This window comes from Phyllobates terribilis, unplaced genomic scaffold (genome assembly GCF_046119375.1).
Source record: "Phyllobates terribilis strain yellow unplaced genomic scaffold, ASM4611937v1 Scaffold_1__5_contigs__length_1240528914, whole genome shotgun sequence".
NCBI lineage: Eukaryota > Metazoa > Chordata > Amphibia > Anura > Dendrobatidae > Phyllobates > Phyllobates terribilis.
This window is the reverse complement of record NW_027362761.1, coordinates 423,121,369-423,147,586: the sequence shown is the minus strand read 5'-3', so window position 1 is coordinate 423,147,586 and position 26,218 is coordinate 423,121,369. Positions and strand designations below refer to the sequence as shown.

At 41.0% G+C, this 26,218-nt stretch overlaps 1 protein-coding gene across 5 annotated transcripts in view; it reads right to left on the bottom strand.

The window, feature by feature from the left end:
* The window catches only part of EPB41L4A (erythrocyte membrane protein band 4.1 like 4A), a 334,648-nt gene that overhangs the window by 44,117 nt on the left and 264,313 nt on the right, over positions 1 to 26,218 (bottom strand). For all 5 annotated transcript variants that reach the window (XM_073677363.1, XM_073677380.1, XM_073677398.1 and 2 more), the window contains 6 exons: positions 21,185 to 21,276; positions 15,512 to 15,589; positions 15,012 to 15,133; positions 10,538 to 10,628; positions 6,683 to 6,766; positions 5,793 to 5,900 (listed from right to left, as the gene is read on the bottom strand). In XM_073677363.1, coding sequence (XP_073533464.1) covers positions 5,793 to 5,900; positions 6,683 to 6,766; positions 10,538 to 10,628; positions 15,012 to 15,133; positions 15,512 to 15,589; positions 21,185 to 21,276 — 575 coding nt within the window. The remainder of the gene's footprint in view (positions 1 to 5,792; positions 5,901 to 6,682; positions 6,767 to 10,537; positions 10,629 to 15,011; positions 15,134 to 15,511; positions 15,590 to 21,184; positions 21,277 to 26,218) is intronic.

Below are 26,218 nucleotides of genomic sequence, written 5' to 3'. Positions count from 1 at the left end.
TCTCACATATTATGGTTCTGTACTAACTTATCGTAATTCTGGGCCGAAATTAACCAGACTCTGCGAGATTTAGGCTTAATTAAACAAACTGAAACCATCAGAAGTCATACTATCGTGCCCTTCCAAGTACTTTAAACCTTGGAAACATGATCTCCAAGCTCTAATGATTGGAGCTGCGAAGCACCTAATCCCTATACATTGGAAACAGTCCACTCCCCCCACACACAGAGTGGTTATCTAAAATACACCTAATACACTGACTAGAAGAATTGTCTAGTTGGGAAACACATACACATCTACACATCAAGTTTTCCTTAAAACATGGTCACCCTGGATTAATAAATCCTAATGTACGACACCAAGAGATACACCTCCCATTTCTGGCCATCTCTCCGCCTCTTCCCTCACTACCGCCTTTGCCACTATAAAGTTCCTATTCAATCTTCTCTAACGATCTCCTTGTTAGTGCCTCCTTCACTTTATTTTGCCCTACTCCAGCCATATATTCCATGATGGACTGGTTTATCTACTCAATTTAAGGTTGTTTATTTTTGCATTTTATAACCTCTGCTCATCTTAACCGTACATTTTGCTATGTACCAAATTCCTTGTTTATGTTTTTTGATATTCTGATATATATGTTGCATTTGCCTTGTCGTTTTATTAAAATAAAGAACTATTTAAAAAAAATAATTATTAAACCTCTTCATGACAAGCGTCTTTAGTACTTCATAAAGTCCTTTTGGCTTTTATAACCTGCTCCAATAGTGATGCATAGTCATTACTTCTGGTAGAGTTTCAGAGAAATCTTAGTCCACTCCTCAGGGGCAGAGACCTCCAGTTTACCAGTATTGTTGGGTTTGTATGCTGCAAACGCCATCCTACCAAAGATTTTCTCTGGGGCTCAAGTCAGGTGCTGTGACGGCCACTCCAGAATCTTCCAGAACTTCTTCTAGATCCAAGGCTTGGTGAACTTTGAGGTACGCTTGGTGTCATTGTTCTGTTGGACAGTCAAGTGACATTCAAGATGCACCTTCTTCACAGACATTTTCTCCAAAAATTTTGATACTTAATTGAATCCATTTTGCCCTCCATATGTTGTAAGTGTCAAGTACCAGAGGAAGCAACGCAAGCCCAGAACATTACCACACCATCATCATGCTTCACTGCCATGATTTACTGTAGGCAGGTTGTTCTGTTCAGCGTATGCTTCTTCCTCCTCTAGACATATCACTAATCCTCAGGAATCTGATGACAACCGGTGATCGCTTACTCTTTTTGCCTTATCCAGGTAGTGTAGCCAATGTCTTTTTAAACTGAACTTGTTAACTCTGCTTACAAATTTATATCTCTAGGAACATTCAGTGCATTTGTTAGTATCCTTTTCCTTGTTTATGTAAAAATCCCTTCTCTTAACTTTTTGGACCTCTCTCTTGACAACCCAAGAAAATAAGGAAACTGGAGGCATTTATACATGAGGATTGGGCTAATATTCCTCAGGAACATTGCCAGAAGCTGGTGTTTGGCTATGCATCATGTTTGCAGCAGGTCATTACAGCCAAAAGGATGCTCAACTCAGGTTCTGTTCACATGTCCAGTTGTCTTCCATTTGTAACAGATCCAGGATTAATAAAAAACTTGATCCATTACAAATTGTGCAAAAATAGATACAAAATGGAAACCATCCATTATATTTAATTTCCCATACACTTCAATGTTAGAGAACTCACCAAGGTGTTACTTCAATGTTAAAGAATGGACCTAGCTGCTATCTGTTTTTTTAGCCAGACAAAAACAAAAAAGTTGTGCATACAATGTTTTTAAACTCAGCTAAAAAACAGCAGATGGAAAGGAAGCAAATGGAAGACATTTTATGACATTTCTATTGTAATTCAAATGAATGGATCCTCTACTGGAACATTTTATTCCAAAAAGAATCCAAAATCGGAAATAGCTATAGGACATGGGAACAGAGACGAAGTGCTAAAGACAATTGTCACAAAGGGGATGAATAATTCTGAAACTGTAGTAGCTATTAAAAGTGGCAATATGTAAAACACATAATTAATTTGCAGAAACCACTTGTTACATTACTTGTGTTGAGTAATTTTACATTGTTCCTGATTGACTGCTTTTTTGCAAACAGCAAAAAGTTTGTAAAGTTTGACAATCAAATTTGCAATGCGAGTTGAATCATTTTGATTGCAACCGTTAGTGGTGAGTGTATATACACGGCTCAAAAAAATAAAAGGGAACACTTAAACAACAGAATATAACTCCAAGTAAATCAAACTTCTGTGAAATCAAACTGTCCACTTAGGAAGCAACACTGATTGACAATCAATCTCACATGCAATAGACATGGAATAGACAATAGATGGAAATTATTGGCAATTATCAAGACACACTCAATAAATGAATTGTTCTGCAGGTGGGGACCACAGACCACATCTCGGTACCAATGCTTTCTGGCTGATGTTTTGGTCACTTTTGAATGTTGGTTGTGCTTTCACACTCGTGGTAACATGAGACGGACTCTACAACCCACAGAAGTTGCTCAGGTAGTGCAGCTCATCCAGGACGGCACATCAATGCGAGCTGTGGCAAGAAGGTTTGCTGTGTCTGTCAGCGTAGTGTCCAGAGGCTGGAGGCGTTACCAGGAGACAGGCTAGTACACCAGGAGGCATGGAGGGGGCCGTAGGAGGGCAACAACCCAGCAGCAGGACCGCTACCCTCTGCCTTTGTGCAAGGGGGAACAGGAGGAGCACTGCCAGAGTCCTGCAAAAATGACCTCCAGCGGGCCACAAATGTGCATGTGTCTGCACAAACTGTTAGAAACCGACTCCATGAGGGTGGTATGAGGGCCCGACATCCACAGATGGGGGTTGTGCTCACAGCCCAACACCGTGCAGGACGCTTGGCATTTGCCACAGAACACCAGGATTGGCAAAGTCGCCACTGGCGCCCTGTGCTCTTCACAGATGAAAGCAGGTTCACACTGAGCACGTGTGACAGACGTGAGAGTCTGGAGATGCCGTGGAGAGTGATCTGCTGCCTGCAACATTCTTCAGCATGACCAGTTTCGCAGTGGATCAGTGATGGTGTGGGGTGGCATTTCTTTGGAGCACCGCACAGCCCTCCATGTGCTCGCCAGAGGTAGCCTGACTGCCATTAGGTACCGAGATGAGATAGTCAGACCCTTTGTGAGACCATATGCTGGTGCGGTTGGCCCTGGGCTCCTCCTAATGCAGGACAATGCCAGACCTCATGTGGCTGGAGTGTGTCAACAGTTCCTGCAAGATGAAGGCATTGAAGCTATGGACTGGCCCGCCCATTCCCCAGACCTGAATCCGTTTGAGCACATCTGGGACATCATGTCTCGCTCCATCCACCAACGTCACGTTGCACCACAGACTGTCCAGGAGTTGGCGGATGCTTTAGTCCTGGTCTGGGAGGAGATCCCACAGGAGCATGCCCAGGCATTGTAGGGAGGTCATACAGGAACGTGGAGGCCACACACAATACTGACCCTCATTTTGACTTGTTTTAAGGACATTACATCAAAGTTGAATCAGCCTGTAGTGTGTTTTTCCACTTTAATTTTGGGGGTGACTCCAAATCCAGGCCTCCATTGGTTAATAAATTTGATTTCCATTGATGATTTTTGTGTGATTTTGTTGTCAGCACATTCAACTTTGTACAGAACAAAGTATTCAATGAGAATATTTCATTCATTCAGATCTAGGATGTGTTATTTGAGTGTTCCCTTTATTTTTTTGAGCAGTGTATATTGTTATACACACATACACAGTCAGGTTTAAAAGGACCATAGTCCACCCTAAGGGCATCTTTTCATATGGAACCACCCTTGTCATCTACAGTGGTGGCCAAAAGTATTGGCACCCCTGCAATTCTGTCAGATAATACTCAGTTTCTTCCTGAAAATGATTGCAATCACAAATTCTTTGGTATTATTATCTTCATTTAATTTGCTTGCAAGGAAAAAACACAAAAGAGAATGAAGCAAAAATAAAATCATTGATCATTTCACACAAAACTCCAAAAATGGGCCAGACAAAAGTATTGGCACCCTCAGCCTAATACTTGGTTGCACAACCTTTAGCCAAAATAACTGCGAACAACCGCTTCCGGTAACCATCAATGAGTTTCTTACAATGCCCTGCTGGAATTGTAGACCATTCTTCTTTGGCAAACTGCTCCAGGTCCCTGATATTTGAAGGGTGCCTTCTCCAAACTGCCATTTTGAGATCTCTCCACAGGTGTTCTATGGGATTCAGGTCTGGACTCATTGCTGGCCACCCTAGAAGTCTCCAGTGCTTTCTCTCAAACCATTTTATAGTGCTTTTGGAAGTGTGTTTTGGGTCATTGTCCCGCTGGAAGACCCATGTCCTCTGAGGGAGACCCAGCTTTCTCACACTGGGCCCTACATTATGCTGCAAAATTTGTTGGTAGTCTTCAGACTTCATAATGCCATGCACACGGTCAAGCAGTCCAGTGCCAGAGGCAGCAAAGCAACCCCAAAACATCAGGGAACCTCCGCCATGTTTGACTGTAGGGACCGTGTTCTTTTCTTTGAATGGCTCTTTTTTTTTCCTGTACACTCTATGCTGATGCTTTTTGCCAAAAAGCTCTACTTTTGTCTCATCTGACCAGAGAACATTCTTCCAAAACGTTTTAGGCTTTCTCAGGTAAGTTTTGGCAAACTCCAGCCTGGCTTTTTTATGTCTCGGGGTAAGAAGTGGGGTCTTCCTGGGTATCCTACCATACAGTCCCTTTTCATTCAGACGCCGACGGATAGTACGGGTTGACACTGTTGTACCCTCGGACTGCAGGGCAGCTTGAACTTGTTTGGATGTTAGTTGAGGTTCTTCATCCACCATCCGCACAATCTTGCGTTGAAATCTCTCGTCAATTTTTCTTTTCCGTCCACATCTAGAGAGGTTAGCCACAGAGCCATGGGCTTTAAACTTCTTGATGACACTGCGCATGGAAGACACAGGAACATTCAGGTCTTTGGAGATGGACTTGTAACCTTGAGATTGCTCATACTTCCTCACAATTTGGTTTCTCAAGTCCTCAGACAGTTCTTTGGTCTTCTTTCTTTTCTCCATGCTCAATGTGGTACACACAAGGACACAGGACAGAGGTTGAGTCAACTTTAATCCATGTTAACTGGCTGCAAGTGTGATTTAGTTATTGCCAACACCTGTTAGGTGCCACAGGTAAGTTACAGGTGCTGTTAATTACACGAATTACAGAAGTATCACATGATTTTTCAAACAGTGCCAATACTTTTGTCCACCCCCTTTTTTAGGTTTGGTGTGGAATTGTATCCAATTTGGCTTCAGGACAATTCTTTTTGTGTTTTTTCATTGAAGACAAATTAAATGAAGAGAATAATACCAAAGAATTTGTGATTGCAATCATTTTCAGGAAGAAACTGAGTATTATCTGACAGAATTGCAGGGGTGCCAATACTTTTGGCCACCACTGTATACTGTGTTTTCTTAGGATGCTACCTGGATTATTCCCATTAGTTGGATGCAGTCTGCTGTATGATTGATGTGGTTATCTCCAGCACAACTCTAAATGCAGCTCTTCATTATCCATCTCTGTGTTTTATATATTTTTAGAGCAGACATCGGCCATTGAGTACCCAGAATAATAATCAAGATGCTTTTATGCAGTCCAGCAGCAATCGTTAGCATATGTTAACCGGCAGCCGATGTACTATAGATACAGATGTAAGAAAACATTGGGATGCCACTTACCTCCTCGTAGGTGGTCCTGACTCATTTTCACTCCCGGACTGATTGCGCCGTCGAGGACTGGGGAACTTTGGTGACTTTGTGCGGTCATTGGGAGAATTATAAAGACCACTGAAAAGAGTTAAGCAGTAAATTCTCTGGTACGTGTGTCCTTTATGCAGATTATTGCAGCACAGCTGAGTAATTGGATCTCTCTAGTAGCACTCACAGAGTGACACACTTGACCCATGAAAATGAAGACTGGGGAAAGAGACGGGTTTCACTATGCAAAGAAACAATTCTCAGGCTAGCTTTGATTGAAAATGATTTTGTATGAATCTGGTGATCCTGAAGTCTTGGTAATCTGATAACCTATATTACATATACAGTAAGTGTATATATCCAAGTAATAAGAACATATAAAATTAGGCTGCATCGAGGTACAGCAGATCAATAAAAAGAACTTGTGATCATTTTTTTTAACAGAGATTAGTGTTAGCGATCATACACCTCTCAGGTGGTAACTAAAGGCGTATTATGTATGCAATCCTAGTGCTGATGTATGGGGTCTCTGAGGTGCATTCTTTCCTTGGGGCATGCAATAGTTTTTTTCTTATCAAATTAGAATGAAAACTCTGTACGTCCTATTACAAAACCAGAGGTACATGGAGATGTAGTATGGGCCTATAGGAGACTGGCACCACATGACTGAGCTTTACAATACAGATCTGTAATGTAGCCATGTGCATGAGACCTTAATATAGTGAATGAATTTAATTCTATATCTAATAAGGTCCATAATGAATGCACTTTATCATTATATACAAGATATGATAAAGGAAGGGCCAGGAATCAGTACACCTGCATTAGACACAGTGAGCCTAGAAGTAAAAACACTTTTTAGAGCACAGTACCTCGCAGAGCCATTTTCTTCCCAAGGGGCACTTGCTTTACTTCTTTGGGTATCTGGGCTGTTGTCACGTTTGACCTTCTTGGAACTGCAGAAATGCATAAATGAAGAAAAATGTGAATCCCCTTAATAAGATATACAAAATAAGTTCTTCAGGACTTTTTTTTTGGACCTAATTGTACATTAAAATTCCAGGTGTTGCTAGGTTCACGTCACGTTTAGGATCTATGCCCGGTACATATGCACCCAAAAATGCCTCCAATGTATACATCTAATATACCCATTGACTTTCATTACCCAATTGTACAGTATATCATAAGAGTGTAATTTGGCATACACTTTGCTGGTACATTTTGGTATACCGGTATAAACATACCAAGCTGCCATCGTGCACACAGGCTCTGATTCATGCTGACCATGCTTTGGGTGGTATGAATCAGATGACAGGTTCCCTATAAACTCTGCAGCAGCAAAATTGGAGATAATTTTTTTATGAAAACTATTTAGTACGTTGAATAAGCAAGGTGAAGAGAGCGGCACTTCCAGCAGGTGAAAAAAAAACAAAAACAATTTCTTTATTCAAGCCATAATAAACAATAGACAAATGATAAAAGACTGACGCGTTTCTGGCATCTAACACACCCTTATTCATAGTAGTTACCGTCACCTTGCTTATTCATTAATGCTGTGCTGCACCAGCCGGAGACATGGTACCCACCGGTTCCATCCTCGCATGGACTTATATTAAACAGGTGTGGTAAGTTCCTTTTTTTTCTCCTATATTTAGAAAGTTTATTAAGTTTCCATTTAGGAAGCAAATGAGCAATAAAAAAAGTTCTGTGTGAATGTGTACACAGCCTTTAAAGTGTTCTTCTCAGCAACTCTTTTCAGTAGCGCACTAGTACCCAACCTCCCAACTTCCCGCGGCTTTCAGGAACTGATTGCAGAGGTGAGCAGTGACCGGATCATGAGATGATGAGGAAGATGACTGCACTTTAGAACGGCTCATGGACTACTGTGCCTGCTCAGGAGCCATTGTATAGAAATGAATGGGACTATAGAGAGCTGGCCAGGATTAGGAGCTAAAGTGCATGTTCAAGATCCTGACAGACCTCAGTACAAACTGTGCATGTTCTGCCACCGCTCCTAGAGATCAGTGGTGGCTGGTGAATTATTATTATTATTTTCTATAATATATATATATTATATATATATATATATATTCCCAAATATATATACCCTTTCACCGAGTGCGCTCAGGTGCTTGCCAAGTATCTTCGATGCGCTCATATATTATGTTCGAGTCCCTGTGTCTACATGATTTACAGCTGTAAGACAGCTTCAACACATGTGAGGATTCCCTAACAAACAGTCAATCTCTGCATGTGTTGAGGCTGTCTAACAGCTGTAAATCATGTAGACACAGGGACTCGAACATAATATATGAGCACACAGAAGATACTCTGCAAGCACACGAACATGCATGGTAAAAGGGTTAAACAAGCATGCACGCTCATCACTCACTAGTTACCATCATTTCTAAAACCAGGAATGGTTAAAAAAAGAGATCCCACATGCATATTACACTCCATTTACAAGACAAATATGGGATTCCTGTTTTTTACTCTATGGGGTTGTGAGTGGTGGGATCCTCATGATCATACACATACCACTTGTCCAGTGGATAGGAAATAAAAATTGGTGGTGGGATCATTTTAAACTTTACATAATTCAGTCTCTTCCTTCTTGTGGGATATATGAGGATGCAGTACAGAAATCTATATACATAGTGTATAGTCAGTGTGTGAAACAAATGAACATATACAGCTCTGGCAAAAATTAAGAGACCACTGAACAGTTTTCTATTGGAAAGCATGGAAAGCCTGGTGGAAAGCATGGCAAGACGCATGAAAGCTGTGATTAAAAATCATGGTTATTCCACCAAATATTGATTTCTGAACTTTTCCTGAGTTAAAACATGAGTAATTTGAGGTCTGAAAGCACATTTTTTTTTTGTATTTTGACGCTTTATCATTTGCTGCAAATAAATACAAAAATTTTTGCTTTAAATTTCAGAGACATGTTGTCAGGAGTTTATAGATTAAAACAACAATGTACATTTTACTCAAAAATATACCTATAAAGAGAAAAATCAGAGAAACTGAAAATTTTGCACTGGTTCTTAATTTTTGCCAGAGCTGTATATTCCAAGAACGATATCTCCCAATTTACAGAGTTTCACAGTGTGAATTACTGATGCAAACTAATGTTTCGTTTTACGTCAATGGAGAATTTCTTTTCCCGGTCGTTGCTTGTTCTAGAGAAATGAATACATGTACATGGGCTTGTACTGAGCGGAGAAGTCATTAGTAGAACAATCACAGCAGGGAGAACAATGAGCGCATGTGTGGCTGGGGCAGCGCCTGCGAAACGCTACACTGCTACAAAACAAAACACCAAATACATAGTTTATTCCAAGAATAAGAAAGATGAAGATTTTATATGACAATGAAAAAGATAATACTATATGCAAACTTTTTTCAGCTTATTATAAACTTTCTTGCATGAGTAAATGACAGCTGAATGCAAATATGCAGAATTTATATGAAATTTCTTCTGGACATCATTTTTGTCTGTGATAAATGCATAAAAATATATATTTCACCATGTTTAAGACACAGCTGTCATACATTTCCTATACTAGAAAATGATGAAGTTTTTTTTATACATATCACAGAATGATATTTTATACATATCACATATTCCCTCTAAAATCAAATGAACATGCATAAGACATAAGAGGGAATGGAAGTCATCAGATGTCTGCAGCTGCCACCAGAGGGGAAAGGGGCATTAGGAATTACTAAAGATAGATTTCATATTAAATGTCCCCAATCAGTTACCCTTGTAGTGGCCGCAGGCAGCCAGAATTTTATTCTCTAATTCTATGCCTGAGAGTAGTAAAGCAAGTAATTTGCTTCTCTTGACCCATAAATGTTTGGATGTCTGACCACTAAAAACTCATATTATAAAATTAAAGACTTTGAATTTTTTTTTTAATAATTTTTACCCACATGGAAAGTTATGAAACTTTGCAAATTATTTTTTTGGGCAAATTTGTCTTTATTCCTGAAAATAAATGCATGCAAGTGTTTTCCAAACCCCTGCTTTTCCACTGTATATTTGCCAAAATGTACTCATTAGGAGTACAGATGATGGCAGTTAAAGGGTCAGCTCAGTACCTATGTGGCACTAACTCTGGGGATCTGATGATCTGATATGCACAACATTTAGAGGAGAAGACAAGGCTGACCCTTTCAATGCTAGCATCTGTACTCCAAAGGAGTACGTTCTGATATCAGTGCAGGTAAAGGCAGGCAAATAGACAAGGGAAAAGCAGGGGGTTTGGAAGCCACTTATATGCAATATTTTTTTTAAAGGAATGAAGACCAAACCCCTAACAAAGTGATTTACAAAGCTTCAGAACTTTCCTTGCTGACAGTGATGGGCAGTCCGGCTCTTTCTGGTGAGTTTGACCATGTGGCTCCGCTCATCAAAAAGTCAGGTCTTTTGGATCCCAAATGGATCCCTATTAAATGTGTTCATCCACAGGTGAACACATATTTAAAGGTAAAATCGCTGCTGTCCCATGCAGGGTTTTCGCATCATGGATGAGTTTTACCCACTTTGAGAGCTATTCAGAAACTTCAAGAATGAAACTTTAGTTACTTTTTAACCATCCTGTCTTGTACACACTTAGACCAATAAAAACACTACATTATTTTTTCACTTTCAATCTCCATTTCATGTAATCATCCACAATAAATATATTATAATATGGAATAATGTTGTAATGTACCTTTTTATTGGTGATGGGGCAATAATTTTGGTTGTGCCCTCGCTTTCCCCATTTTCTCCGTTCGTCATGATCTGTTCTGAATTATTTGAGCCTAGAAACAAAAAAAACTTTCCTTGTGAGTTGGTAACTTCTTTTTGTATCATGCATGACAGACAGATGCTCATGTTATATTACATTTATTTCAGGTCTACTCATTTCTGTCATCACAGATCAGCAATGCAAAAATCAAAATGCCGCTTAGGGCTAAAATCACAAGTCAGATGAACATGTTTCTTTGAAGTAGTTTTGCTCTGCTGATATAGCTGTATTGTCAAAGCTGGGCGAATTTCTGAGAAAAGTGTTGGGTTAGAGGGAAGCTTTTTGGCAAACTCAGCAGTTGTTGAAGGTTGTTCTGTGGAAGTTCATTCTGTAAAGGTTCCATTTCAAAAACAAAATTTCTACAATATATGTCCTCCAAAAAGTCAAGACTACATAAAGGTATCAATAAAGTGATAAAAAGAACTAATCAACTTCAAAGTATATGCAAAGTGTCTGCTCTGATTCACCATAGAGTGCCTTGAAAAAGTATTCATACCCCGTGAACTTTTCCACGTTACACCCACAAACTTAAATGTATATTATTGTGATTTTGTGTGAGCTATAAAACACAAAGTAGCAAGTATTTATGAATTGTAAAGGAAGTGATACATGGTTTTCTAATTATTTTAAGAATATAAATCTGAAAATTGTGACATGCATTTGTATCATGTAGTCTGATACCCTTAAATAAAATCCTGAGTGACCCATTGCCTCCACATAATCACATAAGGTGATTATGTCACATAATTGAGTCCACCTATGTGTAATTTATTCTCAGTATAACTACAGCTGTTCTGTGAAGGCCTCAGAGGTTTGTCCGAGAACATTAAGAATCAAACAACATGATGAAAACCAAGGAACACACCAAACAGGTCAGGGATAAAGTTGTTGCAAAGAGTCAAGCAGGGTTAGGTTATAAAAAAATAGTCCAAACTCTGAACATCTCACGTAGCAATGTTCAATTCATCATTCAAAATGGAAGGAGTATGGCACAAGTCCAAACCTACCAAGACATGGCCATCCATCTAAACCGACATCAAAGCAAGGAGAGCACTAATTAGAAAAGCAGCCAATAGACCCATGGTCAATCTGGAGGAGCTGCAGAGATCCACAACTCAGGTAGGAGAATCTGTCCACAGGACAAGTATTAGTCATATATTCCACAAATCTAGCCTTTATGGAAGAGTGGCAAGAAGAAAGTCATTTTTGAAAGCCAGCCATAAGAAGTCCCATTTTCAGCTTGCAAAAAGCCATGTAGTTCTTGTAAGTGTTAGATAATGACGAGGTCAACAGATTCTAAGAAAGCGGATGCAGAAGAGGCGAGAAAGTTCTGTCAGTACAAGTCTCCAAACAGCATGAGGACACATCTCAAGCTTCATGAGGATGCCGGGCCAGTCTTGGGCCTAAGGCCCGGAAGAGGTATTGAGTGTCATATCTCTGTTCCCCCTGTGAGGACATTTTCGGATGGGTCTAAGTGTAAGGGAAGGTTGGTGGGCCTCAGGGAAGCTTTTATGTCTGAAAGGAAGTCCCTAAGGTGAGCAGAAGAAGTTGGGCTAGGAACAGGTCAGGCAGAATGTAGTCAAGGACTGATAGGGAGACAGAATCCCCTTCGTATGATGTTCCCTTTGTCCAGTATACTATGTGCTGCAACTGCATGTATCCAAATTGCACAGTAAAGCCGAAGTTGTTGAACCGGGCCTATGGTCAAATTTGTAGCTGCAGTCTGTCCCATGGACGGGGAGGTAACAAGGACCCCAAAACTACAAGTAAGTAAAGAAAGAACCCCGCCTCACTTCATACATCACTCAGATTCCTGTTTAGAAGAGGGGTTTCAGAGCGAAGGGAACTCAGTTCCGGCCCACAGCATATCGGCACTGTACCCCCCCCCCTCACGTATGTTGCTGCAGTGTTGGTAAAATCACTGTTTTATTTGCTGCAGGTCAGCTAGTCCTCAAAGATGAGCTAAGTCTATCCATGTCCACACCATTGACCGTTTTCTGCTTACATTACCTGCCAAACAGTAGTGGCCAGTGGGGAAAGTCAGAGCTCATGATTATAGAGTACCAAATAACAGAACCTCAACTTTGAAAGGATTAGCAGAGCTGGATCAGATAAAACAGTGTTTATGAAAACTACAAGAAGAGGTGAGTAACCAAGTACTAAAATTAAGGTCTCTATCAATATTATTAAATTAGACAGGCTCAGTAAAATATGTCAGTAATGATCCTTGCAAGATACTTTTTAATCAAAGCAAAACCCAAATAGGAGTGTGAGGCTGTGTGCCCACTATGCGTTTTTTAAGCGTTTCCGCAGCAGCAAAAACGCTGCAGAAACGCTTAAAAAACGCATGGTAGAAGGCCTGCCATGGTCCCCAATGATAATCCGCATGTGCTGTGCACATGCTGCGGAAATGTCCGCTGCGGGTTATGATTGTGGGGAAAAAAGCAGCACTGCCAATTATTTTGCGGAAGTGCTGCGTTTTCGCCGCCATTGACTTGCATTGAAACGCATGGATTACGCATCACTGGATAAGTAGATGCACATTCCATGCGTTCCAATGTGCGGATGGTACCCAGGTCTAGAGGAGAGGAGACTCTCCTCCGGACCCGGGTACCATAGAAACTGTAAAAAAAAAGAATAAAATAAAAAATAAATGTTATGTTTACCTTCTGATGGCCTGCGGTGTGCTTGTCTTGTCTTGTCGGCAGATCACGGTGGACTCAAGAACCTGCGCTGACATAATTTAGTCATGTGACGGCAGGTCCTTCAGTGTACCGCGAGCTGCCGGCAAGGGAGTACGGAGTGAAGCAAGACTCCAGGGGCCATCAGAAGGTAAGTATAGATTATTTTTTTTATTTTTAAACATTTCTTTAAGGTCACACTATATAAGTCCATGCCGTTTACATGGATTTATATAGTGTGACCAAGTTGACAAGCACTTTCCAAGTGATGCTAAAATCGCTTGGAAAGCTCTTGACAACCCGCATGCGGAAATGCATGTGAAGAACGCTTCACATCCGCTTGTCCCTGGCAGGAAAAATGCATGTACAATCCGCATGTACAATCTGCATGTACAATCCGCATGCGTTTTTTCTGCCAGGGAGATGCAGAAACGCTCAGGAAAAATCCTGAGCATTTCTGCATCGTGGGCACATAGCCTTAATGGGTGGATTGAGAGTTATTCTGTTTTTCAAACAATGGTTCTGCCAAAATATTTTATGTTTATAAGAAAATTAAAGACTATATCCACCTGCACAACCAGATTAAAAACGTCATACATTTTCTGCCTACAGCTACTATGCAGAGATATCAGTTTCCAAAGTAACAATTAATAAAACAAGTAGTATGGTGATCCTCCTACCATCTGTCCCTGACTTCTGATGTATCAGCAAACAATTGGGTGCAATGGAGGGACGTTTGATAACTTGATCAGTCTATTCAAAGTTTGTTTGTTTTTTCTTTAATCAAGACTATTTACAGATTTGCTTAGTTATAAATTATGGTCATAGCTTTAGGTGCATAAAAAAATCTAATACCTGATATACAGGCAAATTCAAGATTTAAAGGTAATCTGTCAACAGGTTTTTGCTACCTCATCTGAGAGCACCATAATATAGTAATATAGGCAAAGAGAACCTGAATCCAACAATGTATCACTTAGACTATTGGGTGCAGCCGTTCTGACACAATCAGAGTTAATAGATTTAGCAATGCAGCAGAGCTGAGAAAGCTAACCTCGCCCACACCAGGGTCTCTATGTACATTGTCTATAGACCATGAGCTGCTTATCACAGAAGGGGCGGAGCCAGACCAGGGTCACACAATTCTGTAGTTTGAGCAATGCTAATCTCAAGATGCTAAAACCTTCAGTCCAACTAAACAACAGCACACAGCTGGACATGTGACACATCATTGAATTCTGTCTTTTAACCCCTACCTCATGCTGTCCTCATTAAATAGCAAAAACCTGCTGACAGATTCACTTTATGGCCATTCCCCTTTGGGCTGTACATCTTGTCCATTTAGCTATTCATAGGCAGGTGTAAAACAGTCAGGTCTAGGTCCTGCTCCGCCCTCATCTATTTTGAGGCCGGCTTGCACATATCAAGGCGAGATATTAGAGGTAGGGACCATCCTGATTGGGTACACCTTGTCATGGTGGGATGGCTTTTATGCTCTTTTGATCAAAATAGTGTCAACTAAGTCCCCTATGTTATTTACAGTACATGTTCTATTACTATGTATTTACTTACTGCAGAGTATTTGCTAATTGTTTTCATTCTAGGTTTTGTCTGTTAATGACCAGAGTGTGAATGTGCACCTACACACTGCACTTATACCAACAGATATGCTTGCTCATGTCTTTGGGTCAAATGTAACAACCATTACACAATACCTGGCTGCTGTGTAAGAGCTGTTCTTTTAGGATAGGTCTTACTCCGACTTCTCTCTACCCTTTGATCAGGCCGGGGAAGCTGGATGGACAGGTCTCTGCACATTTGTGAGGCAGTCCTACCACTGGGAATAACAGAACAGATTGTAATTTCAATGCATAATTAAAGAGTTAATGAAAGCATCTGTACATGAAGGCTGCCATTGCAGCCCCTAGTGCATGCAACTCACAAACCGTTTATAACTGAAGACTTTCAACATGATCATCAGAAGTAACCTTTAAAATGTAATAAATCAGAAAGTGACAAGGAATCTGAGAGAACATCAGACTCAGCGGAGATCTTAAAGGAAATATAACAATGAATGAGCTTTATGGATGCACTGAACACCACAAAAAATCAATAATCGTCCCATGAAACAATAAGTCTAATATAACTTTCAAAAAATCTACTAATATATCTACATTATGTAAGACGTGCTCGCCTATAGGCACATATCACACACCTGTATCGATGTCTGGAGCCTAAGGAGCCAAGTTTACTGAGCTTCCTCGACAAAGTGTTTGAATCATTTTCAGGAATCCTTGAAGGGAAAAATATGTTAAAAAAAACAGTCCCAAATCAATAGTTATATCCCCAAATAGTGACTCGGAAGTAATAGGAGGCTCGTGTCCTCCTGTATGTGTCTCCCCGGCTGGTCTTAGCACTAGCACTGGGGTAAAAAACATAACATTTCTTTAATATCTTTATCATCATTTTTTATACATTATAATATAATATTTTGAGCTGTTTTTTGAGACTCACTTTGAAAAAAAAATGTCAAGAAGTAACCATTGTTTAAATTTATTTTATTCTTTCACTCTATTCAGTGGTAAAATCTGTCTTCAGTGTATACAGATTTTCCAATTACGGAGATGTAAGATAACAGTTGGTGCTTATAAGATTCTATGGAGAAGAGAGGAGAGTGAGGAGCTAGAGACAAACCTAGACATTCTGCTGCAAGTTCTCCTGAAAGGACAGTTACATCAGGACCTTTGGTTTTGGTTTATGCAGTATATTAGTATACTATATCAAAATTACATTTATGTTAGTATATTTAGATATTCATGTTTCATGCAGAGTGGCAGGAGACAGTTCTAATGATCCTACTATGTATAGCAATGGGTCTAGAAAACTAAACCTATAAAATATATATATATATATATATACTGTATATATGTCCACTGCGATTCATTAATCAAATTCGTTTTATTGAAAAAAGTATTAAAATATTTTTCTATACATAAATATAAAAAAAAACAGGTAGGGAGCCAAAAACACATATTGTAAGGGTAATAATAGACAAATGGGCAAACAGCCCACTATAAAAGTATGTCAATAGATTAAAGTTGTATGAATATGCATGGTGAGATTGTAGAGATATATAAACAGTAAGGTGTAATCAAGGTTCTATGGAATTGTATATAAATACTACATGAATAGGGATATCTGTGATTAACAGAAAATATATAATTCTAAACAAAGTACACCATCATAGTAAACTGGGATGAGACATACCTAATAGGGAGAGCTCTCACTCCAACGTATGTTTCGCACAGAGCTTTTTCAAGGAGTGATGTATATTCACATATATGTATGTATATTCATTTATGTGGGATCAATTAACAGGAAATAATAAATGCCATTTTGGACACAATGTGGGAGGCACGATAGAGAGATGGAGGGTCCATTTATAAAGAGGTTGATTACTTTATCTTGATTTTAGCAAAAGTGTGGGGGACATGATTTTGTGGCACTTACTAATATGCAAGTATTACATGTTCTTTTTCTTCTTCCTCACAAACAGTGCAGCTCTCCTATTCTCAAAACATCTGCGGATGAAGAAGCATGTGACCAGACCTGTCAGCCACCTCCAACAGAAAATCAGCATTCCCATGTGAGGTGTTTTTCAATTGGAGGAGGCTGATGGACCGGTGTCAGAATTCCTGTTGTCCTTCTACATTTTGACCACTAGTGACTGCTATTGTTCACATTAATAATTATGCTGCAATCCCACTCCTTACCACTGGAGGCAGATGTTCTGCAGTTGCCTTTTACTGGGATGGCAGATTCTGAACCTGTGGGATCCATCTTATTTCCTGTTTGGGCCTACTTAAAGCTGCATGGATCTCGCACTCATTGCTTGAGTATTGTGTCTAGCCTTTAGCCTAGTTCCAGTCTCCAGCTCCTGAACATTCTTACCCAGACTGTTCTCACCTATCTACAGATTGTTTGCTACAACTACTTTGCTAACTCCAAAAACTTTTAATACCGCTTGCTGTTCCTGGTCGTGCTCCTTCGGCCACTGGTTTTCCAGCAGTACTATCCCAGTATCGTAACAACCGGTCACATGCTCCTACATCAGCAGCCATTTTGTGAGAAGGAAAGCTATGCAGTCTGTGGAGAAGTCAGCACAAACAAGAGCAGGAGAAGAACCTGTAATACTTATATATTACTAAGTGTCACAAAATCATGTCCTTAACACATCTGTTAAAATAAAAATGAAGTAACCAAACCTCTGAAGATATAGTAGTTATTGTCTCTGCAGGATCACTGACATCCACTGAAATTAATAGGTGTGGAGTAATTTTTTCATCTTTCCTACAGCAGTGAAGGAATATTTGCATTACCTCCCTGCCACCCCCCAAGACAGCTGATGAGGAGGGGGGTCTCTGAGGTCCAGAAACATGGAAATTCCCATTTCTAGCTTACTTTTAGAAAGACATTGTAACAATGTCTTTAAATTGAGTTTTGGGGTTTAATGTAAAGAAAGCTTCATCCCCACATAAATGCAGATATACATAATAAACTGATTCAATCTCACATAAAAAAGCATCGGAAATAGAAAAACAATAAGCATGGATACATTCACATATGGAGATTACACTTCATTTTCCTAAGCCTAACGGTAATGTACTGACCATCGCATTACTTCATTCATATAAGATAATAATCAAGCTGAAGAAATTTTACCTTATAACACTGTCTCCCTACACAAGTAGCTTGATTCATGCAGCTATGTATTAGCAGCATTGTATGTACTGTATCTGCCAGTACAATTATTCAGTCCATGTAAAAGTTACATTTAAAATAAGCATAAAACAGTTTAGTGCAATAATCAGGCCTCAGGTCTTCATGTCGGCTGGTAAATAGTGTATGACGGGCAGTGCTGAGCTTTAGAAAGAGAACCTGCGCCTCCTGCTGATAGACAGGCAAGGAAACATGAAAAGAATAAGCTTTTTCACAGCAAACTACACCCACACAGCTAAACTATGAAGTCCTGAAACCCATCATTTTACCAGCTGGGCAGCTGTGCTGTCAATCTGCTCCATGCGATTCTGCTGTGATTATTAAGATATGTTTATGCGCGCAGAATTTCCCTGCAATTGTGGAACTAGAACTAGATGTGGTTCAACAGCACAAAGTCAAGCGATACTGTATATATGGATTATGGCTCCACTGAATTGCAGTATGATAAATCAGCACCTTCTGGGGCACTTTTTTCACTTAAAGGGAACCGGTCACGTTGGATAATGCCATTTACCAGCAGCTCTAGGGTTAATCTTCAGGTTATTAGCGCATTAAAATGCTGTTCAGTCACCATACTGAAAGTGCGGCTACCAGGAGAAAATTAACTTATTTAGTTCTGGAAGCTGCCAGCTTTCAGTCATAGAAGTGGGCCGGCACAGCCACAGTCACAGTCACCGCTCACAGCATGTGTGAGCATGCCCCAGCACTTTAACTGACAGCTGGATCTGCCCTGATGCACTGCAGAGCCACCTGACAAATCACGTGTCGGGGTGTGCTTACAGCTGGCACGCCTGTATGACTAAACGCCAGAGTCTCCCAGGAGGAATAAAGTTAGTTTTCTCCCAGGAGCTGCACTTTCAGTACAGCAGGCAGCTGCGCACGCTATTTGTCTGAAGATTAACTCTTCACCTGCAGATTAACATCATTATCTGAAGTGACAGGCTGGCCTAAAAAAAAAAGAATATTTTTTGCAATTGGGTTTTGCACCATTTGCCTTCTATAGCTTCTACATTGCACTGTCTTTTGCTGGCTGCTGAATGAGTTATCTAAGAATCCATCAGTAAGCTCATTCTAAAGGGAAAGTTTGCAACACGTCTTTCTTTTTCTGAGCTTCTCTTAATAGATTTATGACCGATCACAGACCACGTCAATGTTGATCTGAGCTTTCATGTAATCATACATCTGCTCAGTGGGGCTCAGAAGAAGATAAAGAGTTACAAGTTCTCGTGTCAGATCAAGTTGACTTGACAGATTCTCAATTGAAAATTTCATAGTTTTTAAGGTTGAAGGTTAAGTCCATCAAGCTGAACCTATAGCCTACCATGTTGATCCAGAGGAAGGCAAAAACCCCATGGGGCAGACACTAATTTTCCCATATTAGGGGAAAAATTCCTTCCCGTCTCCACATGTGGCAATTGGACTAGTTCCCTGGATCAATGTCCCATCACAGAATCTAGCGCCAATAATCTGTAATATTATATTTTTCAAGAAAAGCATCCAGTTAACTCATTCTGCAGCCAGCAATAGATGCGACACAGACTATAAAAGGAAAACCGTGTCAAATTTTTAATGAAACCCAATTTGATTACTCATGGATTCTCAATTAACTCATTGACAAGTCAGCAATATACAGGGAAACAAAGAGCCTGTAAGGCTAAGCTCCCATGATAAGTATTTGGTATGTTTTTGATGTAGCTGGTATTCTGCACAAATTAGCTAAATTAGATTACCTGTTTGTTTTCATTGCATTTTTCAGTGCGATTTTTTTTTACACAAATTTTTATTGAGTTTTTTTCTTCTGCGTTTTTTGTCTCCTTTTGGTGTGTCCTGTTTTAAATAAAGCAGCTTTGTTTTGGAAACAGCTTGGATAAAACTTTAATGATAAACTCAAGTGTGGATTACATGCATTTTAAAGTGCGTTCCCGTTGTGGAAAAAAGCACTAAAAAGACACATGAGTTTTCCTCCTGTGAATCAATAGTCTATAGGTAAAGTAAAAAACTTTACCACAAAAGAAATTGATGTTCCCCATTTCAAAAACGGAACCACAGGTCAGATTATGCAGCATGTAGAAAATAAAAAAAACAAATTGGGCATGACATGTGTCACGGGTGTACCACGACAGAGAGGGGCCAGAAGACCACGGTGTCTGGTTTCACGCACTCCTGCACTGGTTAGAAGTACTTCACCATTTTATGTAACAGTGCAGGTTTTTTCCTTGCTAGCAGTGCAAGGGTTAATTAACTATTCAGTAGAAGCTCCTGGAGCTTTCCTACTTGGATTGTCCCAGATGTTAAGCGTTGGCCACTCCCATCTGTTATATATTCTCGCCACTGGCACTTCGGGATTGCCAGTGTTAGTTCTTCCTGCCTGGTTCTGGAGTTGGAGGTGTTGTTCGTGGTTGAAATTAGCATTTGGAGATTGTTGCTTGGAGTTTTGTCTGTGTGCACATCCTCATCCTCTCCTATTTAGTTTCTCCTTCCTTTAACTCCTCTGTGTCCCAATCTGTAGTTTTGTGTGTGTATTTTGTAGGATTGCTATTTTCATTTATCCCTGTCGATCTTCCCTTGTTTGTCTGGATAGTGTGTGCCTATACACTTCAGGTTTCCACTACACTGGCTGGGGGATGGGACAGATCAGGGTAGATATAGGAGCATAGCAAGGCAAGAGAACCCGGCATCTCCACCTTCAGGAGTAATCCGGGGGGGGGACAGGGATATACTAGGGCACCCTTAGTTCTAGGGACCTGGTTAGCGCCAGAAGTCCCAACCTCATCGTGACAATATGTCTATAAATCCCATCCACTTTGCTTGAACTGTAAAAACGCAGCTTCAAAAACCCAACAAATACTCATCGTGGGAACTTAACCTGAGAGCCAAACTGTGCCTAATTTTTAATGAAACCCAAGTGTAAATATGATCTTTAGCCCAAAATGCAAGCATTTAAGTAAAAAAAAAATTGTCCCCAAAGATGTGTGTATCCTTAAAAAAACAGTTTGTGGTACCAATCCCAACTACATTCACGTGTTTGAAGTCTAACTTGCAAACATGAGTATATTTCCCATTGCTCCATCAATGACACACACTGTGTGAACAACGCATGCATACAAACCTGAAAAACGTGTGGTGCTCCACACAACATTTCCACAGGTGCTTACAGGCCACTTTGTTCCGTGTTTCAAAAAAAAAAGAGGTTTCAGAACACTAAAAAAAAAAAGAATAGAAAGAAAGGGACAATAAGAAGCCAGACTGCTTTATGCCTATAATAAAATTACTCTTAAACCACTGATTTATCTGTCGGTTCCTTCACCATTTCTGTACAATCCTGATGAGGTCTGATTGACATTTCTACTTCAAAAATAAAAAGATACAACCTCTGCCAACTCAAACACACACTGATTTCAGATGGCAGGGATCCAAGCTCAACGCTGACAATATACACAGGTGTCTGCTAAAATAACTAGAATGATGGCTGCTCTGACCGCAATACACCTACAAGAGCTGCTAACGAAAACCTCAGCAGCATTAGCAATGTACACGAGATCTGTACTTGGCCTACAAAATCAAATATTTTCTTTTTTCCTGGATGTGTCCTAGCATACACCACATTTAGATCTCGTCACATGATGGAAAAGCTACATGATGGCAGCCAGGGTCATAGCCCCGTACTACAGAGCCATATAGGATCCATGTAGCACCACAATTCTCACTAGAGTGTGATATTATAGGGTTAATCTGTCCAACGCTTCTAGAATGAGAAAAGGTCCATACATGCCGCATCTGATAAAGGATGTCACAATTTGTTTCTTGTAAACTTCCTGCAATTCTGTAGGTACCCTATTACAGGAAAGTACAAAACAAGGTAGTCTACATGAAGCCCTAGATTTAGGTTTATTTTAGTTTTTGGTTTTATTTTTTTAATAATTGTGAATTTAAGAGTTCAACAGGGTCGAGATCACTGATCTGCGTGAGCCAGTCAAGGTCTTCCACATCAAATTCGCTCACCCATGCCTTTATGGATCTTGCTTTGTGTACTGAAACAGTCATCCTGAAACAGAAAAGGGCCTTCCGCAAACTGTTCCAACATAGCTGGAAACATTCAATTGTCGAAAATATCAAAAAAGTTATGCTGAAGAATTCAGAGATCCTTGATGTCGAGAGAGTATGCTGTTTATTCTCAAAGCGTTTCAAAGTTGGGCCAAATTCTTCCTCAGGAGAACCACAGGCTCCTGAGGAAGAATTCGGCACAATGAAGTCGTGCCGACTTCTTCCTTAGAAGGCTCTATTCTGTGGTTCTCCTAAGGAAGAAGTCAGCATGACTTTGAAGGCGTTGAGAATAAACAGCATACCAAGTTGTGCCAACTTCTTCCTCAGGAGAACCACAGAATAGAGGTTCCTGAGGAAGAATTCAGCACAACCTGGGCAGCACGGTGGCTCAGTGGTTAGCACTGCAGCCTTGCAGCACTGGGGTCCTGGGTTCAATTCCACCAAGGACAACATCTGCAAGGAGTTTGTATGTTCTCCCCGTGTTTGCGTGGGTTTCCTCCCACACTTCAAAGACATCCTGATAGGGAGTCTAGATTGTGAGCCCCAATGGGGCCAGTGATTATTATATCTGTAAAGCGGTGTGGAATTAATGGCGCTATATAAGAGAGTAAATAAATAAACCTAGACTAGCATATCAGACGGTAAGATAGAGAAGTGTGATCACTCCACAGATCACGTTTACACTGCTCCAGAGTCCATTATCGGTCATGGAAAACCATATACTGAAACATTTTTTGGCAGATGTTAATGGCAGAAGACTTTTGGAACTCTGCAGTCATTCAGTCAGCAGAAAGTGGGTGATTTTTATGACTTTTGTGCCTTAGAACTCTGCGACCCCACTTTTATAACGTCATATAATCTGCCACTATGGTTCCTAGACACTTCACTTTTTAAGAATACCACTCCCAGTTGATTGCTGAATATTTAGGAGGGAAGACATTTCACAAACTATCTTGTTCCAACAGGCCACGCTCGAATTCAGTGAGCCATTTATAATGACCCATTTTTTCACAAAGTCTGTAAGGACAGACTGCATGGCGAGGGCTGGATTTTTGCACCTGTGGCAACAGGACTGAATGAAAAAAAAACTAAATTTCAGTGATAAAGAAATGTGTTCCAATACTTTTCTCCATATAGTGTAGATAGATCCCAATGCCCCCTCTATACTATGCTATCCTCAGTTGGGATAAGATAGAAGACTTTACAGATCACCTTTAACTTTATAGATCTGCAATCTGGTCATTTCTTTTTCTTTTAATTTCTTTAAAATTTTTATGTGCTTAAAAAAATAAATAAATAAGTTTTGTAGCATACTTATATCAGCCTGACAAACACAGTTCTGCATGCGGGCTGCATACTTTAACTGGTAGAAATATTTTATCAAGTATATCTGCATCATTTTTTTGGGATGCATTAGAGCAAAAAAGAGCCTTTTAAATGGAATATATTGTACTATTATGATTAATGAGATATTGCTATAAATAAAAGATTACAATACGTATTATTTAAATTCGCTCATTAAAAGCCGCCGATTCATGCGGTACAGGTTTTTTCTTGTAACAGGTAATTTCTGATAAAGGGGGGCAATATGTTGGCCTTCTTTAAGCAATTAAATAAAACAAATCTTTAATTAGAGAAAATTACACTTTCATCAAAAGGATTTCACTGAAAAATATGTTCTGTAGAGATTGCACGGGTAATTAACAAATATCTCTCTCCGTGCTATGAATTTCTGACAAACAGCTAGAGCCGAGCACCTGAATCCCACATGTAAATGTGCATTGGTCTTTTTTCAACTGCTTATTTATGTATTTTTACAGATAAAACGCCTCATGAAAGGAAAATTATCAAGAATACCACTGTGAGGCTTTAAAGGAAAAAGTGTTAGCTGTATTATTCTATGAACGTGCATATGGCACGTTATGTATCACAGCCACTCCGTTCTCGGCTTTGTCAGGGAGAATGGAGGGGGCACGAAGAATATACAAAATCATTATATGAAGATAAGGCGGAAACATATGCAGACATATAAGACTTAATTCAGAGCAGAAATGTAAAAAAAAACTCATTCTGCTGTGATAATACAACAATTATTAAAACTAAACAACCAACAAACTAACAGGTGGTTAACTGGTATTGTACGTGTGCCCAATTAGCTAAAATTAGTATTGTTGCCTGCATGCTAGGCTCTTCTGTGCAGCGGGCTAGAACTTCACAGCAAGTGTCACATGCATACATTCATTACATTATTCTGCTTGTCAGTATGAGATGTACTTCTTCATAGCATTGATTAAAGGGGATGCGTCACCCCCTGGGCAATATCAGACCTCTACTATGGCCATACAGGGTATAGAAAAGTAAATCTATACTTACCTGTATGCAGGGCCGGCGTCAGCACCCGGCGCACCCGGGCAAATGCCGGGGCCCTGAGCAGGCAAAGGGGCCCACTGGCGGTCGCGCACCCCGCTGGGCTATGGGCGGAGGAGAGCGGTGTCAGCGCCCCCTCCCCTCTCCCCTCCGCTTGCTCAGGGCCCCGGCAGCTGGATACTTACCTCTCCCCGTGCCTCCGCAGATCAGCTGTCTTCCTGCTCTGCGCTCCCTGTGACGTGTGAGGTCAGAGGGCGCGGCGACGTCTTTACACCGCGCCCTCCCCTGAGCCGTCACAGGGAGCGCTGAGCGGGAAGATGTCGACAACGCTGGAGTTCGGACCCGAGCAGCGGGCAGCAGGCAGCAGGCAGCGGGCAGCAGGCAGCAGGTGAGGAGAAGGGAGGTGAGTATTTGATTTTTTTTTTTAATGTATGGAGGCATGGGGCATTATAAGGAGAGGGGGGGACATCCTGCATGGGGCATTATAAAGAGAGGTGGGGGGGACATCCTGCATGGGGCATTATAAAGAGGGGGGGTGACATCCTGCATGGGGCATTATAAGGTGGGGAACAGCCTGCATGGGGCATTATAAAGGGGGGGGGCAGACTGCATAGTGCATTATGTGGGGGGGGGGGGGGACAGCCTGCATGGAGCATTATAAGGGGGGGGCTGTATGGGGCATTATGTGGGGGGGTAACAGCCTGCATGGAGCATTATAAGGGGGGGACAGCCTGTATGGGGCATTATGTGGGGGGTAACAGCCTGCATGGAGCATTATAAGGGGGGGACAGCCTGTATGGGGCATTATGTGGGGGGTAACAGCCTGCATGCAGCATTATATGGGGACCAGTATCCTGTATGGAGCGTTATAAGGGGACCAGTATCCTGTATGGAGCGTTATATGTGGGCCAGTATCCTGTATGGAGCTTTATATGGGGGCCAGTATTCCGTATGGAGCCTTATATGGGGGCCAGTATTCCGTATGGAGCCTTATATGGGGGCCAGTATTCCGTATGGAGCCTTATATGGGGGCCAGTATTCCGTATGGAGCCTTATATGGGGGCCAGTATTCCGTATGGAGCCTTATATGGGGGCCAGTATTCCGTATGGAGCCTTATATGGGGGCCAGTATTCCGTATGGAGCCTTATATGGGGGCCAGTATTCCGTATGGAGCCTTATATGGGGGCCAGTATTCCGTATGGAGCCTTATATGGGGGCCAGTATTCCGTATGGAGCCTTATATGGGGGCCAGTATTCCGTATGGAGCCTTATATGGGGGCCAGTATTCTGTATGGAGCCTTATATGGGGGCCAGTATTCTGTATGGAGCCTTATATGGGGGCCAGTATTCCGTATGGAGCCTTATATGGGGGCCAGTATTCCGTATGGGGCCTTATATGGGGGCCAGTATTCCGTATGGAGCCTTATATGGGGACCAGTATTCTGTATGGAGCCTTATATGGGGGCCAGTATTCTGTATGGAGCCTTATATGGGGGCCAGTATTCTGTATGGAGCCTTATATGGGGGCCAGTATTCCGTATGGGGCCTTATATGGGGGCCAGTATTCCTTATATGGGGGCCAGTATTCCGTATGGTGCCTTATATGGGGGCCAGTATTCTGTATGGAGCCTTATATGGGGGCCAGTATTCCGTATGGGGTGGGGCCTTATATGGGGGCCAGTATTCCGTATGGAGCCTTATATGGGGGCCAGTATTCTGTGTGGAGCGATT